Source organism: Microplitis mediator, chromosome 3, assembly GCF_029852145.1.
Source record: "Microplitis mediator isolate UGA2020A chromosome 3, iyMicMedi2.1, whole genome shotgun sequence".
Taxonomy (NCBI): Eukaryota; Metazoa; Arthropoda; class Insecta; order Hymenoptera; family Braconidae; genus Microplitis; species Microplitis mediator.
In genome coordinates, this window is record NC_079971.1 from 8,654,755 (window position 1) to 8,675,748 (window position 20,994).

Sequence of the window (20,994 nt, forward strand, 5' to 3'; positions counted from 1 at the left end):
AAACAAATTGATCAAATTGAAGTCAGCCGAAATTTGAATTTCAAATTTTATTTTTTAACATCGAGATATCGAAATTAAATTTTTTTGGTCATCTGTCATAATTTAAAATTTTTAATCAACAAATAAATAAATAAATGCCATTTAAAAGTAATATTATATTTATTGAAACCATTTCAAAAATTTTAAATGTTGAATATCGAATCGAATGTATATAAAATATCTCGAATATATTTTATCAACTATCGATATTCAAGTTTTTCAAGAATAAAAATAAAAATGGTCGTTGTTTTGCAATAAGTACCCAATGACATTTGATTAAAAAAAATGTTTCCGCGATATAAATTACATTTGTCAATTGATATAAATAATAAAAATTAATTTATCATTAAATATAACATTTAATTATTATTAATTACTAATGTCATTGATAAATTAAATAATTCTGAGTATATTTATCAGAATAACCAATTACTTAATAATACACTACGTTGCGTGGTTACTAAAATACAACTGACATTTATAATAGATTTGTTTACAATGGTTTCACTAGTAACTAATAATGTTACAATTTTTTAAGAAAACAGGTAATTATAATTAATGAACTACTTATTAAATAAATAAATAATTAAAAAAATAAATATTGATGTATTAACCTCAATCCGAAATGTCAATAATTTGTTTTTATTTTTCATTTGAAATAAAAATATAATCAGGTAGAGACAGATTAAAATCTCAAAGCTCACCAGCAAAGTCAACGAGCTCAGATAAATCATTTACTGATGGTTTAATAAATTTGACAACAACATCGACACTATCAACATCAACATCATTAGTATCAACATCTATTTTATCAAGACCATTAGCGTTACGTAGTCTTGAAGAAGAGGAAGCGGATGATGATGAAGAAATACGTGATAGTTTAATAACAGAAATATCATCAGCACGATCACGTTTATCTAAAACATTAAGTGAAATTCTTGATGACAAAGATGGACTTGGTTATTTTATACAATTTATGGAGAGTCGTGGTAAATTAGCGTTGATTAAATATTGGATGGAAGTTGAATTTGTACGTGAAACATCTGATAAATATATTATTGCTAATAATATTAATTTAAATGGCAAGTTTCCGGCTGATAATAATGATAATTGCTTAGAGGATGAATGTAATGGTGATAGAAATATTAAAGATGATCATAAGGATAATGATAATGTTATTGTAAATAATGATTGTAAAAATAATTATCAACGACCAAAGACTAGACTATTGGATAAATCAATGGTACATTGTAAAAGTACTGGTAATGATGGTGATAATGGTAGTGGTGAAATGTCAAGTGTTTTTCAGGATGCTTTGAAAATTTATAAAAAATATATTCTTAAAGATCATTTGAGATTGGGAGAGCTGACATTTGAATTTAAAGCGGAAATGGAGCAAGCTGCTGGTAATTTAAATGCCGTGATGCTTATAAAGGGTTTGTTGTTGGCGCAAAAAATTGTTTATAAAGTTTTAGAAGATGAGTAAGTACTTAAAAAAAGAATTTTTGTTTTTATTTAAATAATTTATTTAAATTGTTTTATAATTTTTTTAGGTATATCAACGATTTTTTACGAAGTGAATTTCATTGTAAACATCAAATAGATGTTTTAACAAGCGGTGATGTCAAATTAGCCGATATATTATTCAACGAAACAGCATTTTTTTATTTTATGGAGGTAAATAAAATATATATCATTTTTTTAAACAGCATGTGACTGTGTAGTTTTGTGATAAATATTAATATAAATTACAATATATAACGTTGAAAATTTAGATTACTTACTAAGCGTTATCAGATCAGTAATAGAGATCAAAATTATCAAGGTAGCAAAAAACTGTAGTTTTAGGATAATTATATAATAAATTACTTGTAAGTATTTGTAAAAAAATTATTAATTGATATAAATTCTTTATATTGTTAGTTTTTTACTTTTCAGGCACTGACTAATTAATCTATTTTACATATTTTTGTATCTTAATTATTTAGATTGATAGTAAAAGTTGCTGGGGTATCTTATCAGTACAATTCAAATTGTTTAATTATTATTTTTAAACATGACTTTTGTTTAAATAGTGATTATCTAGTTGTTATTAATTAAAATATTTAAATAGTAACAATTTTTTCAAGTGTTTCATGTTTAAAGTACGTAATACTACATCATAAAATCATTCGTTCTGGTCTATTCGATTTTAATAGTTTTCTCTGCCAGTATATCGTAAAAATGTCCAATCATAGAAAAGGAACGAATCAGGTTAAGAAAAATTGAAGTTTTAAATCTTTAAAACAATCAAGATAAACTAAATTTATAAATTAAAAAACCATTTAAATTAAATAAATTGAAAAATTATTCACGTCTTGTTAACAATTATAATTTAGAACTAAGATATTAACGCAATTTATGTAATTTAAATTAATAACGTTACATAACCGAGTATATTTATGATGATTTTTATAAATAAATTATGCATAATAACTTATATTATTAAAATTAACATTACATTTTCTGATTTAGTTTATGGAACTAGAAAATAAACGTGAGTTATTAGATTTCTGGATGTCTGCGATAAATTATAAGCAGAATCTTTTATCAAAAACAAGTACTGACCCAAAGGAAGCGCAAGCAGACGCTCTTATAATATATGAAAAGTAAAGCAATTTTCTTTTCTTTGTAAACAGATAAAAGTAAATACTTATCTAATATTATTCAATTAGGTATTTTAGTCTTCAAGCAACAATGCCTCTGGGTTTCACAGATAAAATACGATTTTTAATAGAACAAAATATTTGTTGCGAAGGTGATGATGGTCCACAACCAGATTGTTTTGATAAACCAAGTATAATTGTATATAATTTTTTAAGTAAAGTAAGTTAACATACTTATAAATATTTATTAATTATATTACATTACATTACTTTCACTATCATAAGTATAATTATTGCCACTAGTTGATAAAAAAATAAAATAATAATCACAATGATAAACTTATCAGTACTTTATCATTGCAGCATTATCTACCTGCCTTCTTATCTTCCCAATTGTATTACAAATACTTATCTGAGTTGATCAGCACAATTCAAAGTGGCGCTTGTGCCTCTCACTCTCATCAACGTTTGAAGAGAGCAGGTAAAAATATACATTAATCATTATTTATTAATAAGTAACCAATAACATTCAAAATTAACACAAAAACAAAGTAAATAATTAATAAATGATAAAAAAAAATGATTGAATCAACAAATTACAAATCTTTTTATTTTTTATGAATTATGAATTTATAATTATAATATTTAATTCAAATAACATATTATTTTAGAGTCTGATTGTAGCAGCGAAGTGAGTATTTTTAGTCTAGGAACACACGATACAACACAAATGAGTAATAATGACGATGATAATCGTTCATCGCGTGATAATAAAATGAATTGTAGTCTGAATATTGATACTCGGCAACTTTATGACCCCGATTCACTTTGGAAACGTCATAAGTATAGGTAATTTTATTAAAGTTTTTTTATTTTCAATTTAAATAGTCATTTTAATTTTCAGTAATTGTTTTTTTTTAGTTTAAGCGTGGGATATGTTGATAGTATGGGACGATTTGTTACTGAAATAGAAAGAGATCCTCATCGTAAATACGGTAAATTTATAAATTTATTCAAATTATCAACCTTCGAGAGCTTTATATTGATTATTTTTTTTTTTGACTTGTTTATTAAATAAAATACTATTTTTAGAATCGCGATTATCACGAGCAGTTAAGAGACTTATCCATATGGAAGAAGATAAGGTAAATTTATTTATTAAATATTATTTAATCATAGAGTCAACATGAGTAGAAATGTCTTTCTGAAAAAATAATATTGAGACAATTCTTACATTATTTTTTTATTTTTACATAAACTAGTAATCAATAGACGGTTTAAAATCTAGAGATACTTAATTGGCTGGTATAAAAAACCTGATCATGTTTTTAAGCCGGGATTCATATTACCCAGATTCGAAGTTACTCAGGTTGACTGTACTAATAATTTATTATTATTATAAATAATTGATTAATAATTTTAAAAAATAGGCTAAAGAAGAATTAGCATGGAAAATAGCTGAGATGATTGTACGTGAAATAACGTCGCTTACTTTAGGTGTATCAGAACTTCCTTCTTGAATTTCATTTATTTATTAAAAAAGTTATTTTTAACTATTAAATCTTGATTTATTGAGATATTTTGCTGCCGTTACTAAAAAATACGAGACTATTCTCGTGCCAAAATTAAACATCGACTTTTAAATTTGATACTAAAAAAAATTATAATATTTTATTTATATTTAAATTTTACGATCTAATTAAGTGAGATTATTGCATAGTATTTTTTAATATTTTTTAAATACTTTTAATGACAGTTATTATTACATTTAATTATTATTACTTTTATTATTATTAATTATTATTTAATATAATATTTTAATTTTATAAATATTTTTTTTTATTCGTGGCATTATTATTTTATTAATAAAATTATTTTTTTTAAACTAAAAAATTCTTCCAATCAAGTAATCCATGACTTCGATTATAATTTTTTTTTATCTTACACTACAATTAAATGTAAATAATTTTGTGCGCGACTTATGAATATAATTGATAATTATTAATTATAAAACGAGTACTGTATTTAGTGAGATTAATAAAAGATACTATTTTTTAAATGATAAAACAAAGTAAATTAGTTGTCGATATTTATCCGAATGTATTAATGTATTAATCCGAAGGTGCTAACTAAATTAATTTAAATTCATATTAGAAACAAACTTGCAACCAACTGAGTGAGAAAAAATTTAAAACTAAACAATATCAATAAAACAAAAATTTAATTAATATTGTCTCATATTTGTATGTGAATGACTGAATGTTGTATAAAAATAAAACAATGGTCTATGTACCTGTACAATAAAAAAATAAATATAAAATAAACTTAAATGTTAATGATCATTTAAATTAATAAATAAATTAAAATAAAAATCAGTCTAATAAGATGATGAGCCATTAATGCTAGTGTGTGGTGTACAGCATTCATATTGTGGCGTGATATTTAATAATGGCGACACTTCATCTAACTCTTCACTATCATTCAGTTTATTATTTGTAAACAATTGACGTAATTTTTTCCACCATGAAAAAAATTTTTCACGTTTACCCCATCGTTGATATACTAGCGCATTGAAAAATGCTTGCAGTGGGTTTGTTACAGCCTAAAATAGTAATTGATATTAATTACTTTATGAAACACAATTAAATTATCGGGTTAGATCTTTTTTAAATCAAAAATATCACAATGAAGTATAATTCTAATCAATGAAAAAATATTTTAAAAGTATTAGAAAAACTTTAAAAGAAATATGAACTTGAATAATTTTTCCTAAGTTTCAGTATTTTTAAATTGTGTAACAATTAATTTAAAATTTTGATTCCGTAGTTTTTTTTTTTACAGGCCTAGTGGCCAAGGTGAGCATTTGCTAACTTAATGTTGAATTAAGTTCTGGTGGATCCAAATTACGGTAAATTAGCATAATTTACCGTAGTTTGCCGTAATTTACTGTAAAATACGGTATTTCTACAGCAAACTTGCCGCATTTTACGGCAATTTACGATAAGTTATAGTCATACGTGGTAATTTAAGGCTAATTACGGTAAAATACGGCAATTTACCGTAATTTGCGGCATTTTTGTCGTAAGCACCGTATACTTTTTTATTTTTAGAGTGCAATACTTGACGGTAAAATACCGCAGGCTTGTCGCAATTTTACGGTAAATCAACGTTCTCTTACAGTAAATTACCTCAAATTTACAGTTCAAGTACCGTAAAAAAAAAAGTAGTTTTTCCGTAAAATGCCGCAATTTACCGTAATCCGGATCCGCCAGGGAGTTGACTTTGCTAACAAAGTTATAAATTGTTAACTTGAACTTAACATAAACTCAATAAATGACCATCTCAGTCAATACCCATACGAAAAAAATATATATTCGGGCAAATCTGCATATATGAGACATATATTTATATATATGTTGTATATATGCAGATTTGTCTGGATATATATTTTTTTCTTATGGGTAGGGAACCTTTAAAACATCGTTATTTAAATAATCTTACCATAATATACCACAAGGCAATAATAACTTTAACGGGTAAATGAAACCAAAGTGTCCATAAAAGTATTCCATTAATCAAATTTGGTACCCAACAAATATAATAAACTAAATTAATCATCGCAAATTTAACTTGAATTGTTTGGACAAGTTTACGTTCGCGTCCAGTCATCTGTGCCATACTGCATATAACAGCATTTTGTAAATCTTTTGTTGACGATATATATAGAACTGGATTAACAATCATTACAATAGCCAGCAATAAATAAGTAACACAATAATTTGGTAGAATCCGTAAAATAGCCGTTGTCATTGTTACTGATTCGTGACAGCTGTAAAAAAATTTTATTTATAATTAATTTATTAAACTATGTTTATAATAATTAATATTTATTTTGCTAATGCGTCAACTAACTTAGCTTTAGGAATATAAAGAATTGTTAATCCGAATATTGTTAATACTGCGGGTAAAATCCATGCAGTTGCATGATACCATCCATATTTACTCGGTCGTTCACTCAATAATAATTTCATATCAATTGCATAACACATTGTCCATATCCATGTTGACATATAAAAATATTGAGTCCATGCCTAAAATACTTAATAATCATGACAATAATTTTATTTTTTTCTTATAAATATTTCTAAAATAAATAAATATAATTACCGATGACAATGCGCAAAGTATAACACTCGTGAAGTCATTCGTTGGCATGATTGGTTTATAGTTTATCCATAACGCTGAACGAATAAATATTCCTATTTAAAAATTTATTAGTTGATAAGTAATTACCTATAAATTATAATTATTAAGAGAATTTTTGGTATTTATGTACAAGTGGGGTTTCCTATTTTTTTTTAATAACCAATTATCTATTGTACATATCGCAGTTGGATAAATTCCATCAGAAAGTATCTAACGGCGGATTGATGATGCTTTTTGCATTATTAGATAACAAACGACATTGTGTATGAAGTAGATAATTATTTTACCTCTGAATTTATGAATTTTCTTAATATTTTTATTTAGATTTTCTTTCATTGTTATTTTATTTCAAAGTTTAAAACTGCTAATATGTAATATGTGGCATAGAACTTTAATTGAGGATGAGTTGATTCCTAAGTCAATTGTCAAGACTTAAATCATGTATGTAAAGTGATATAAATATCATCAAAGGCGATAGTTTTATCTTCAGTACATCAACGGACTCATCGGTAAGGTTGATGTTGATGAATTTTGCCTTAGACTATCTTTCTACTAGTACGATCGGAGCCAAAACACCGTAGCGAGCTTCAATGCGTTAGTCCGACAGTAACTGGAGGCGGATAGTAACTTAGTCCTACACGGAAAAAAAGTAACTGTCGCTGCAACAGGAAAGTTTTGTAGCAGCTACAGGACCCGCCTTGTTACAGCTATAAGAGCAGTCTTGTTGCAGCCACAGGTCTATTCCTGTTGTAGCTACAGGGCTAGTCCTGTTGCAGCCATAGATTATTCTTATTGTAGTCACAGACCTATTCCTGTTGCAGCAACAGTTCTTTTTTTTCCGTGTATGCATCTACTACATGTTTCAGTTGTATATTATTTTCAGGGTGGCCACGAACCGGGAAAACCGGGAATATCGGGGATTATAAGGGAATTTAATGCAACCAGGAAATATCATGGAAATGTCAGGGAATTTCGAAAAGTATCCGGGAATTAAATTGTAACAGTTCAAAATTTTAAATTATACACTAGTTATAAAAATTAAGGGATATTAAAAAAATTTCAAATTTTAAAGTGATTTTCAACAGATTGTAACTCGAAGGGAAATGGTCATACGACAAAAACAAAAAAAGCAAATTGTAGTTTCAAGTGTCTAGTTTTTGGATCTGGTCTTTATATTTTTTTGTTATATGCGGTTCCGGAGTAATCCTTAGAAAACCATCGAAAAAGAAATTTACCAAATTTTTGCTCGTCTTAAAAACGGTCTTCGAGCTTCAATAAATTTTTTTCGATAATTATGATTGATTTTTGATTGCTCCGGAACCGTGCATAATAAAAAAATTCAAAGACCCAGATCAGAAAACTAGACACCTGAAGCTACAGATTGACTTTTTGTTTTTATTGTACGACCATTTTCCTTCGAGTTACAAACTGTTGAAAATTACTAAAAAATTTGAAATTTTTGTAATATCTCTTAATTTTTGTAACTAGTGTATTTTGAATTTATTTAAATTATAAAATTTCTTATTAAATATTTTAACTTATACGTTTTTAATATCGAATAATCAAAAGTAAGGCAATATTGATTTATTTTATCGCCCTTTTTTTCTGGTTTCTCGCATGATTTAATTATCAAATTTAATTATTAAAAATGAAAATATAATAAAAACTTTGAATATCTAAATGATACGAATAAAATTTATAAATCAGGGAAAAATGTGAAAAACTTTACTGGAAAACCGGGAAATATCAGGGAATTTTGAAATCATTTCTTCGTGGCCACCCTGATTTTGTAGTTATCGAGTAACTGTACTACGCTCATTTAAACTGTTCAAAATCTACAATTTATTTTGCCAGCTTTAAATAGATTAATCACACATCACTGTCCATCTTACGGAGATAAATACTTCTATTATTTTAATTTAAAATTTTTTATTATGTGAAATTGATAATTAAAACAATTTTTCGATACTATTTTTAAACCCGTAAAGATTAAAATTTTAAGCTCCTACTTGTAATTTTTATTCTATCGCTTAGATTTTCGTCAATCCATCGTAAAATTTTATAAATATCAAATTTTTTTTTTAACCGTAAAAGTTGATTTTTTTCAAGTATTGATTTTATTTATTTAAATTAAATAAATTTTATTTAAAATAAACTGATTTTAATCAATTACCTAATGATGCAAATAAATCAGCAACAGCAAGCCAAACAATTATTCGTCGACTTCTTGATGAAGAAAAATTTTGCCAACGATATTGATTGACAACCAATTCTCTAGGTAATATCTAAATTAAATTATTTTTTATAATTTATTAATTCATATATTTTCTTAATATATTATTGATAAATTATGAATTATACCTGATAAATTGCACCAAATATTCCTATAACTGAAGATAATAAACACACAGTATTATAAATGTCTGTATTAAATTCTTGCATTATAATAATAGCAATATCGGTATTGTTGTTGTGTCGGCAACAGAATGTTTGAATTGTTGGATCAGCCATTTTTTTTTAAATTATCAACAATACATTCACTGAACAGAAGTAAAAAAAAAAAAACGAACACTAATTTTGTCACATAAACTGACGTAGACCTTAAAAAATTTTCTTGATCTGATGGAAATATTATAAGACAAGACCACTTTTGTGATAAACAGAACAGAGCAATGATAACGCTATTGATAAGAAATGAAGAGAAACTCTAGTATATAATTATAGAAAAATATATTTATATTTATGTTTATAAATCTACATTAACATTGATATAAATATTTTATATGTGAGATGTAATTGTGTGATGTGTAATTAAATAATTGTCGATAGAATACATAACAACCGGTTTCAGTTGGGGATAATAATTTAAGTACATTCACATTTAAAACTCGTAAACTAATACATATTTATGAGTTTAACGTTATATATGTGTTTATTAAACCGGACTCACAAGATATATTATCTTACCTTGAAGCCCCACAAGATCATGATCGATCGATTGTCTGTCTTTTCATGAAGGATTTTTATTTATTTTATTATTTTCCTTATCTGAAAATCGACCTATTATATAATTTAATTTTGATTGATTGTTTATTTTTTCTTATTTTTAACTCGTTATTAACAATTGTTCTTTATAAATTAATATAACACCGAATATGTTTAAACAAAAAAATTACGGCAGTAAAATACGCTATTAACAAATATTTTTAACATCAAAAAAATAAGTCATTTTTTTTTTTATTTAAACGAGTACATTTAAACAAGTAAATAAGATAATTAATATGAATTATAATTTATAGAATAAAACACAATTTCTTGAATTAACTATAAATAATAAAGTATTAAGAAATTTGAGAAATACTTCAAATTAAAGAAAAAAGTAAAAAAAATTTATTTTAATTTACTTTCACTCAGCCGCTAAATACTATTTTATTTTTATGTGAACCCACTATTTACAAAAATCTAAATTTGAGGTAAAATGGGCCGCCGAAAAAAAATTAGATTTCAAAATAATTTTTTTTTTTTTTTCAAAATTATCATTTACATTTGACCTTTCATACATATTATACATGTTTAAAATGTGAAAAAATTAATTTAAACAAATTATTGTTAAAATAAAAGTTTAAATTAAATTGTTACAAAATAATTGTTTAAAACTGTTTTAAAGTTTAACAATTTTTCGATTAAAATTTTAAGCTTTTGTCCCTCTTAAATTTATTTTTTTATAAAATTCTCAGGGAACTCTTATTTTTACGTTTTCCCCTGCAGTAATAATTTTTATTCGATTCATATCAATATTTACATTTATACTATTATATTCCTAATATAGCAAATCAATTAGTCATTTAATACCGGTTTATAATTATTAAAATTAAATGAATTCAGTTGGCCACACAGAAATATTTATAGAAAATAATAAAGGAAGTGAACAGGAAAAAAAAAAACACCCAAAATTTCCATAGGAATTAAAAGTGAAAAAAATATGTAATTAATTAATTGATTTCAAACAAAATTAATTATGATTTACTATATTGAACATTTCATCGTGCGTTATTACATTAAAAATAAATTTTAGATTCAATTACTGAGATTATAATTTAAGAAATACAATTTATATAACGAAAAGATTGAAATACATTGCGATAAAATTAAACATTTAACATCTGAATTGTGCAATACACAAAGTAAGTAAACTACTAAACTACTAAGTATTGTTCTTTGAGATAAATTTAAATTTAAGTAAACATTTCAAAGAGGAGTTCTCCATCGTCCGTTAACAAAACGTTTATTACGTACTTTTGGATTTGTAGGTACTGCAATTATATTTCTCTTTGTTCTTCGTTTCGGTTTAGATTCTTCATTAATATCCTTATTCTTATCCTTGTCCTCGCCCTTATTTTCTGTATCGTCTGCATGAAAATTTGAGTTTTCACTTTCTTTCAAATTTTCTTCGATAGAAATCACGTCCATATTGAATGAAATTTTTAAAAATGTGTTTTTCTAAATAACTTTTCAGCTGATTACTTTTTATTTGCATTAACTAATTACGTCTTATCTGATTTGTTAAAAAAAAAGAGATTATTTCAATCTTATCTTTAATTTAAAATATTAAAACTTTATGAATGGATTTCTTACCGTGAGCTTAAATAATCATTCTGTCTATCTTCGACGGTGTCTTGAAATAAACTGACGTTATTAAGTCTATTAATATTTAAAAACTCTGTTAATTGATTATTGATTATCACTTCTATTTATTTTTTACAATGGATTTCTACATTGACCATTTTTGTCCATACACTTGGGTTTGCGAGGAGCATCAATAATACTTCTTTTATTTCTTTTTTTTTTACCTTCATCAGTTATATCTTCCTGATGAATTTCCACATATGGATTATCAGGACATGAATCTTGTGGTTTATTTTCTTGACAATCTTTACTTTCTTCAAAAATTTTTTCACATGTTTCCATATTTATAATTATAATTTTTTAAAATTTTATTTTATAATTATTCACTTTCTATTAAATTATTAATAATTTAAGTAAGTAATAACCAAAAATTCAAGTTAATATTTTTTTTTAAAGGATAAATTGTTAGATAACTATCATGTTTGATGTTTAGATTTGAACTGACTTGTTAAATCTTTTATCTTCCAAAAGGTAAAAGAGGTTTTATGATTTCACAATGAGTTATTTACTTAAATTTTATTATTATTATTATTGATCAACCCATAAGTAGAAAAAAAATGTTTTATGATTTATGGAGTAATAAATTTAATATTTTGAATTAGTAGTTATATAATTAACATATTAATTTATTTTTCTTAATATTTTTTATTTTCAAAGGGCCGCTGTTATTATTTACTCATCAAAATAGATACTAAAATATTACACAACTTTTTTTATTACATATTTTATTTTACCGTGAAGTTTAGGCAGTAATCGGTTTAACTTTAATGATAATTTATATTTATATGCTACAAAATTACAATCTCTGAATCCTCAAAACCACATAATTGTAAAAAAACTCTTACGTCATGATTCGTATATACGAATAAAAAAAAGTAATATTTATAAAAATATTACTTTTTTTTTGTATTATTTTTAAAATTAGCCGCCCTAGTCTGTGCTACTATCTTCAGAAGAACTTACTACGTAACTAATTACATTGATTACAATAAAATAATCATTTTTAATGTAATCATGATTAATGGTAAAATATTTGTTTGTAATTATATGGAAAAAAAAAATATGTCTATGACATTTAAATTAGATATTTAATTTATTAATTATGGTTAATTATTTATAATTAATTGAATTTAAAGCTAAAAAAAATAAATGGTAATTGTTTAGAATCGCGGCTCCACTTATTCGAAGACAAGAAATCGAAAAATTGAGTTACAGTCGACTACCCGTCGTATAGTACAAATTGCAAAATCAAAACTTAAACAATCTGTATCATATTGACAAGATGATCCCAACTTTAATAAATCATTTTTTTTGGATGTTAATAGCATTAGGAACCTGAGAATTAACTTGAGTTAAAGTTAAAATTAAGAATATTAACAGATCACCCGTCATTGTACGAGTACGATTCAATGTATTGTTTGAAGCGAAAAAGTATAAGAATGATTCTCTAAAATATATTGATATGGAAAAAAATAGTCACTCTTGGTCTGTAAATTTTATTGTTTGAAATGATAAAATACGTCATCTTGCCATATAGATATAGCCGCGCATCAGTAATACTTTAGGTTAATTCTCTCACATACATTAAAAGCTTACAAACACAAGTAAAATTTTATTGTTTCAAACTATAAAAACTGATGCGCTTAAGATATACTTTTTGACAATTTGAAGAAAGTAATAATTATATATCGTTGTATATTACCGTAATCAGTTATCTAGGTATGAGAATCATTATATTACATAAATGTAAGACCGTGGCTTTCTGAAAATTAAAATGAGTTTTAGAAATACTTATAATTACGTCAAACAAAGCATATATATGTATGAATGTATAAATATATTTATATATTCGATTTATTTTTTAACAAATATTAATCATAATGTAAAAGTACCCCAGTGGTTTTTCAAAATGGTCATAATTTTACATGAGAATTCAGTCGTAAAATTCTGGCTCACCTGAGAAAAAAATAAAAATAATCAACACTGAAGTTATTTTTTCTTATTCATTGTCATTTTACTCACTTCGCACGCATATGTTATTAGACATAGCTTTATAGTTATTTATACACTGACATTCATTATTAATACAGTCAGAATTATCCACTCTACATAATTCATTGTATTTACAAGTTCCGCCTAATAATGGTACACAAGTGGCATTATTTATCACCATTTGATTTTCTCTACATACACAAATTTTATTTGAGGAACACATTGAATGCAAATAATCTCCACAATCATAATTGTTTTTACAAGATTTTCCTAGTGAAGCTGAAATGAAAACTCAACAATCATACTATGAAGAAAAAAGGAATCCATATAGTCATAAAATTTTTAACTTGACATTTCTATACATTTTTTTTTTATAAGGTACAATGTCTCGAGAATATGTGTTTACTTCGATTCAAAAATAGCAATTACTTTGAATTTTTTGTTAACAGTACACTGAAAAAAAAGTTTAAGTCCTATTGGTATACTCTTTTTTAATGAATTGGTATTGCGGATATAATATAAAAAGTTTAAGTATTATCGCAATACTCTGTTTAAGTGAGTGACTTATATTTTCCGTACGATACTATAGCAAGTCCAGAGAGTATAGTAAGAAAAGTAAGACTCAGCGCGTATGTCGCATCTTTTTTCCCCGTGTTTATATTATACCTTTAACCTGCTTTAACCTATACATCGTTCTTAAGAGCATTCAAAAGATTAATTACATAATTGGAATTAAAAATAATCATTTATGGATTCCTTTCTGATTCTGATTCTGATAAATCATTTATAATTGTACGATCTATAACCATTATTAAAATTATTATTTCATCTTTAAATATTTTAAAAACTAATTATATGAGTATTAATATACCTTGTCACATCTAGCGTTAATACTCTGTGACTTATATTACAATTATAATTATTATTAATTATTTTTTAATTTTGAAATAAATTTAATTTTGAAATAAATATAGCAATATTTATTTCCATAACCTTTCTTTTCTAATTCTGTCAATTTATGAGTGTAAGGATTTGAGTGTAGTGCTTATATGAGTTTTGCGGTGGCGCTAAAACTCGGTTTAAGCGTATGACTTAAACGAGTTTAAGTCATACGCTTAAAAATATTGCGTTGCGACTTATATTTGGTATAAGTATATTCGCAATACCAAGTATTTCGATATCACTTAAATTTATAAGCGTGGGACTTATACTTTTTTTTCAGTGTAAAGTTAAGTATATTAATTAGGGTGGGCCAAAAAAATCGACTATTTTTTTTTTCATTTTATGCTCTGAAAAATAGGTTGGTAGACACCTCAAAAAAATTCTCTCCAAGTATGAGCTCTTAATTTTAATCGGAAACTCCTCCGCCTCTCAGTTTTTTATTTTTTCCTTATTATTAGAAAGAAAAATTCATGTCTCGGTATTTACTATTTGGAAAAAATATTTCGTCTTATATAATTATAGGAAATTGCATTCTCTACAAAAAAAGGTCTCTTACAATTTTTTTGTAAACTTCACTGTTCAAAAGTTATTACAGGTTAAAGTTTGATTATTTTCAGGCAGATTTCTTTTTTCTTATGAATTTTATAACTTGTCAAAAAAAAAAAAATTATCATGATACGCGCATCTTATGGCTTTATAGGAAATTCACTGCCCTACAAAAATGGTCTCTTATGATTAGTCGATTAAATTAACCGTCGTTTAAAAGATATTCATCGTCAAACTTCAATGCACACTAATTTTAACAGCTTTTGATTAATAATTCGAACGATTTCAATTTAATTTATGAGTTTCGGGGAAATTCGTACAAACTTAAGTTTCTATGAGCAGAGAAATTTTTTAAACTTTTCTTCCAGTTTTTTTTTTTATTCCTAAACTCTGAAAATGCAGTATGAAACGGCTAGATAGTAAAGATAAGTTGAGAATAGGAAACTTAGGCGGCGTTACACAGTAAAAAACGAATCGTCAGTGTGTAAAAAAAACGTGTGTTAAAATTCTGAGTGTTGAATTTTTAACACTTTTGTGTGTCAATTTAACACACAGTGTTTATCTTGTTTGAACTGTCGCAATCGATTGATTTTTTAACACACAAAAATGTCATTTTATTCAAAAGTAACACTTTTTATATGTTACTATCAAATCAACACACAAAATATGTTAAAAATAATGTCGACCATCACAACAAAATTCTTGGAAAATTTTTATTCTTAACGTATACATGTGTAACTTTTTTTAACACTCACAACATGTTCAAGTAACATATAAATAAGTGTAAAACGTTTGTTTCACACACGGTGTGTGTAGATTTTGACGAATCCTTTTTTACTATGTAGTTTCACAAGAAAAACACAATGAGAAAAAAAATACTTTTATTAAAAACATTTACTTGATACAAGAACATAGATTCTTGATAATTTTCAAAAATGTATAATTTTGTCTCAAGAATTTGTAGAATTGAAGGAAATAATTTTTATTTAATTCAAGTAAAGCTATTCTTTTGTTTCCCTGATTAAAAAAAGCGATTTAAAACGATTCGAAATAAAAAATTTTAAATACTTTTTAATGCTTTTGAATACAAAAACAACCGTAAAGTGTATTAGGGGCAAGGATTGATTTTTTCGGAAGAAAATTCCCAATTTTTAAATATAGTGAATCCTAAACCTACAATTAACATTCTCAATAAGACAATTTATAGATAAACTCAGAAAAATATAGATAGCCTTATAGACAATTTTAGATCAAATCGAACGGAAGATAGTATAGTACCGGATATCTCAACTGGTAGAGCACTCGGCGCGATACCGACATGGTCTAGGTTAGATTCTCAGTTCGGGCTATCAATATTTTTCGCAATTTATCTATAAATTGTCTTATTGAGAAGGTTAATTGTAGGTTTAGGTTTCACTATATTTAAAAATTGGGAATTTTTTTCCGAAAAAATCAATCCTTGCCCTTAATACACTTTACGGTTGTTTTTGTCCAATTTTATTCAACTTCTGATCTTTTAAAAACATTCCAAAAAAACTTCAGCGCAAAGTCATAAAAAATAAGCCAAATTTAGAAATTTCTGTATTTTCAATCGAAAAAAAAAAAATATAAAGGAAAGTCGGCACAAAATGGGAATAGTGGGGTTAAATACTGTCTTGGTTGAAGTTTTTTTTGAGACAAAAAAATTGAGAATCGAAGGTGTCGAACTTCGAAAAAATAACGGTTTTATTGAAAAAACTGAAATATTTCATATATCGTGACTTTTGAAACATTTTTTGTATTTTTTTCTGAAAACTACATTTAAAAACACAAATTTTGAAAAAAAAAAGTGCTGAAAGATTAATTTTTGAGAAAGTTATAGCAATTTAAAAAAAAAAAGAGCGGTTTTTTTCAAAAATTCGTAACTTTTTTTGGGTTGGGTAAAAAAATCTGAAAAAATTCAGAAAAATGTCTTTGGTAGGATAAAAAATGATAAAGAAGTGTCAGCGAAATCGAAGGGGGTCGGGTCAAAACCTCGGTGATTTGGCATGGAATGCCCCATATATTAGGGTGATTCAAAAAATAACAAACTTTTTTTTTTTTCTCGGAACAGGTTCAAAAGTTTCATTTAGATAAAAAAGACGCCTGTGAAAATAAGAGCTCTTAATATTAACATTAAGAGGTTCCTCATCGCACTTTTCTATTTTCCATAAGAATAACATGGAAAAAATTTTTTTCACGTCTTCTGATTTTTATCAGTAGCTAACGATGCGTCATAGGAATAATTGACAGGCATACTTTTGTAGGGAATCGAATGCTCTACAAAAAAAGATTCTTATCATTTTTTGAGGAATCTATTTGTTCAAAAGTTATTTGAGGTTGAAGTCGAATTCATATTAAATTTTGAGATTTTCTTACTTTTCTGGCGAAACTATTAGACCTATTACAAAATATCATTGGACCTTTTTTGTAGACAATTTTATTTCCTAGAAGTTATTTTAAATAAAGTTTTTTCGAATTCCGCATTGTTTTCTAGTTATTTTTATTTTAATGTCATGCTCATAAAAAAAATAGTCTTCTGATCAATTTTAAGAGCTTGACATTAAAATAAAAACAACTAGAAAACAATGCGGAATTCGGTAAAACTTTATTTGAAACTACTTCTAGGGAATAAAGTTGCTTACAAAAAAGGTCCAATGATATTTTGTAATAGGTCTGATAGTTTCGCTGGAAAAGTAAGAAAATCTCAAATTTCAATATGAATTCGACTTCAACCTCAAATAACTTTTGAACAAATAGATTTCTCAAAAAATGATAAGAATCTATTTTTGTAGAGCATTCAATTTCCTACAAAAATATGCCTGTCAATTATTCCTATGACGCATCGTTAGCTACTGATAAAAATCAGAAGACGTGAAAAAAATTTTTTCCATGTTATTCTTATGGAAAATAGAAAAGTGCGATGAGGAACCTCTTAATGTTAATATTAAGAGCTCTTATTTTCACAGGCGTCTTTTTTTTAACTAAATGAAACTTTTGAACCTGTTTCCGAGAAAAAAAAAAAATTTGTTATTTTTTGGATCACCCTAGTATATATAGATATACAGTTTGCATGGAGTGACCGCTTCTCAATTCTTTTCAATTTATTCTGTGGAAAAAAGTTTTAAAATATACTCCGAACAAACGCCATAAAAATAATTAACAACACGATCGGGATTTCTAATTAATAAAGATAAAATTTATGACAATATTATAAGAATCATAAATTACAAATAAATTTTCGAACAGAGAACTTCTATAGTAGTTACTTTCGCGATAGAAACTCAAGTTTGTACGAATTTCTCCGAAACTCATAAATTAAATTGAAATCGTTCGAATTATTAATCAAAAACTGTTAAAATAAGTGTGCATTGAAGTTTGACGATGAATATCTTTTAAACGACGGTTAATTTAATCGACTAATCATAAGAGACCATTTTTGTAGGGCAGTGAATTTCCTATAAAGCCATAAGATGCGCGTATCATGATAATTTTTTTTTTTTTGACAAGTTATAAAATTCATAAGAAAAAAGAAATCTGCCTGAAAATAATCAAACTTTAACCTGTAATAACTTTTGAACAGTGAAGTTTACAAAAAAATTGTAAGAGACCTTTTTTTGTAGAGAATGCAATTTCCTATAATTATATAAGACGAAATATTTTTTCCAAATAGTAAATACCGAGACATGAATTTTTCTTTCTAATAATAAGGAAAAAATAAAAAACCGAGAGGCGGAGGACTTTCCGATTAAAATTAAGAGTTCATACGTGGAGACAATTTTTTTGAGGTGTCTACCAACCTATTTATCAGAGTATAAAATGAAAAAAAAAATAGTCGATTTTTTTGGCCCACCCTAATATTAATGTTTCTTCAAGGCATAGCAAAGAAGAAAAATAATAAAAAAATAAATGCATTATTAATTTGAAAAGAATCATGAAAATCGCTACTTTTCATATCCCATCATTAGATGTAATTACGTAAACAATAGTAAATTATGTGACAATGCATGAAATAAGACGATTTTAGACAAGGGTAAGGACTGACATATTACTTAAAGTCTAAACCCGTGCGTTACTCCGCATGCTATAAACAATACTATTCACACCACTTTCAATGAAGCTTCGAGTTCAAATGCCTGGAGCCAGTCAAACTGAGATAATTTAAGATTGGCCGCCGATGTATAAATTTAACTGTTAATTGATTACAATAATAGATAATTGTTCTGAGGTTCACAACAAACAAATGTGGTTTTGTTGGGGGTAAACTGAAGTCAGAAACGAATGCAGCAAGAGCATAAGCCTTTTCTTATCTCAAAAGACAAAATTTATTATTTTCAACCCATTCATATACATTGATTTTGAAATTGACTTGTTTCAAATGGCTCATTAAGGCATTAAAACTTATAGTTTCAATTCAGGTGATATGAAAAATTCACTTTAATTCATATTTTGATCACTATATTTACAAGGTATGCAGTGACGATTATCTACACGTTCGAAAGTCGGCTTGCATTGACATTCATAATTAATACAAACGGAATTATCGGGCTTGCACTGATCACCAGATAGACAAAGTGCACCTAAATTTGGTATACATGATGCGTTGTTTACTACAACGTGATTTGTTTTACAAATGCATATTTTATCTTTTGAACATTTTAGATGCCATATGTTATTACAGTCAAAACTATCTTCACAAGATTTTCCTAATAATGCTGCAATTAATTATGAACGAAAAGTATTAATAATTAGTGAAATAAAGAAATAATTTACAAAACAAATAATCACAAAATATTTCTACTAACAAGCTCTGCATTCATTATCAGAGTTTGGTTCATATCCAGGCTGACATTGACAGATATTATTATTACAAACGGAATGACCGATCATACATTCTATATTAGTCTGACAGATTCCGCCTAATGAAGGCATACATATTGCATTGTTAATTATAATATTGTTTTCTTGACAAACACATTTTTTATCGTCAGAACATTTTGATCTGTCTAAATCAACACAGTCATCAATAGTTGAGCAAGTTCTATTCAGCGGCGCTAGGAAATAATATTTAAAAAAAAAATAATTTACGTTACGATTACAAAAGTATTATCTTAAATAATTATACTTACATTTTGCACAACTTTGACGAGAAGTAGCCATGTATCCACTTTTGCACTGACATTTATTTTCAACACAAACAGAGTTTTCAAATAAACATCGTTCATTATTCTCACAGTAAGTATCTAAAAGTGGTAGACATGTAACATTATTATGTAAAATATGATGTGGCCTACAAGCACATATTTTATTTATGGTACATTTAACATGTCTAAAATCTTCACAATCATCATCATGAGTACAATTCATTCCAATTGACGCTGAAAATGACAAAAATTGTTTAATTATGGTTCGTGGCACAAATATATAGAATACACGCCCCAGCGGATCCGAATCGTGTAATTACCGTAATTTATGGTATTCGGAAATTACGGTAAATTACGGTATTGTACCGCAAATTTGCGGTATTTCACCGTAGAGTGAAGTATTTCACTGTATTACAGTAAAGATGCCAGTAAAATGCGGCAAGTTTACAGTAAAATACGGTAATTTACCGTAATTCGGATCCTCTAGGGTAACGAACATTCAAATACATTGTATAAGTAAAGATATTTTTCGTACCTGGTACACATTGATATTGAGGACGTGATATATAAGAAGGTTTGCATGTACAATGATAATTAGTACAAATCGAGTTAAAAAGTATACAGTCTTCATCTTTTTCACAATACCCACCTAAAAGTGGTGCGCACTTGGTTGGCTTTAATGCCACATAATCGTCCATGCATTCACATTTTTTACTTTGATTACACCGTGCATGGGCTACATTTGCACATTCTATATCATTATTACATGATTCTCC

At 26.4% G+C, this 20,994-nt stretch overlaps 3 protein-coding genes across 11 annotated transcripts in view; 1 reads left to right on the forward strand and 2 right to left on the reverse strand.

Annotated features, from left to right (window-relative positions):
• The window catches only part of LOC130665629 (kelch domain-containing protein 10 homolog), a 31,956-nt gene extending 31,076 nt beyond the window's left edge, over window positions 1-880 (reverse strand). For 4 of the 5 annotated variants that reach the window (XM_057466088.1, XM_057466093.1, XM_057466092.1 and 1 more), the window contains exon 1: window positions 654-790. The gene's annotated coding sequence lies outside the window, so the exon portion shown is untranslated. Of the gene's footprint in view, window positions 1-653 lie in introns of all 5 variants that reach the window. The other variant, XM_057466090.1, reaches the window with a different exon arrangement.
• On the forward strand, window positions 280-4,254 carry LOC130665628 (A-kinase anchor protein 10, mitochondrial). Of its 2 annotated transcripts, XM_057466087.1 has the most exons (11): window positions 280-584; window positions 714-1,301; window positions 1,386-1,521; window positions 1,593-1,716; window positions 2,554-2,687; window positions 2,754-2,904; window positions 3,048-3,165; window positions 3,356-3,533; window positions 3,606-3,679; window positions 3,777-3,829; window positions 4,115-4,254. In XM_057466087.1, the coding sequence occupies exons 1-11, from the start codon at window positions 560-562 to the stop codon at window positions 4,202-4,204; spliced, it is 1,671 nt and encodes a 556-aa protein (XP_057322070.1). In that variant the 5' UTR covers window positions 280-559; the 3' UTR covers window positions 4,205-4,254. The 2 variants fall into 2 exon arrangements, with proteins under 2 accessions (XP_057322070.1, XP_057322069.1); XM_057466086.1 differs by having other exon boundaries at window positions 714-1,521.
• On the reverse strand, window positions 4,177-20,900 carry LOC130665633 (G-protein coupled receptor 143-like). Of its 4 annotated transcripts, XM_057466097.1 has the most exons (12): window positions 20,754-20,900; window positions 20,204-20,452; window positions 19,541-20,128; window positions 13,599-13,847; window positions 13,469-13,532; window positions 11,526-13,338; window positions 9,252-11,445; window positions 9,064-9,175; window positions 6,852-6,943; window positions 6,597-6,775; window positions 6,186-6,513; window positions 4,177-5,286 (listed from the first exon to the last, which is right to left on the reverse strand). In XM_057466097.1, the coding sequence occupies exons 7-12, from the start codon at window positions 9,399-9,401 to the stop codon at window positions 5,062-5,064; spliced, it is 1,086 nt and encodes a 361-aa protein (XP_057322080.1). In that variant the 5' UTR covers window positions 9,402-11,445; window positions 11,526-13,338; window positions 13,469-13,532; window positions 13,599-13,847; window positions 19,541-20,128; window positions 20,204-20,452; window positions 20,754-20,900; the 3' UTR covers window positions 4,177-5,061. The 4 variants fall into 4 exon arrangements, with proteins under 4 accessions (XP_057322080.1, XP_057322082.1, XP_057322083.1 ...); XM_057466099.1 differs by lacking the exons at window positions 19,541-20,128; window positions 20,204-20,452; window positions 20,754-20,900 and adding an exon at window positions 14,440-14,581; XM_057466100.1 differs by lacking the exons at window positions 19,541-20,128; window positions 20,204-20,452; window positions 20,754-20,900 and adding an exon at window positions 13,998-14,268.
• Between the last annotated feature and the right edge of the window lie 94 nt (window positions 20,901-20,994).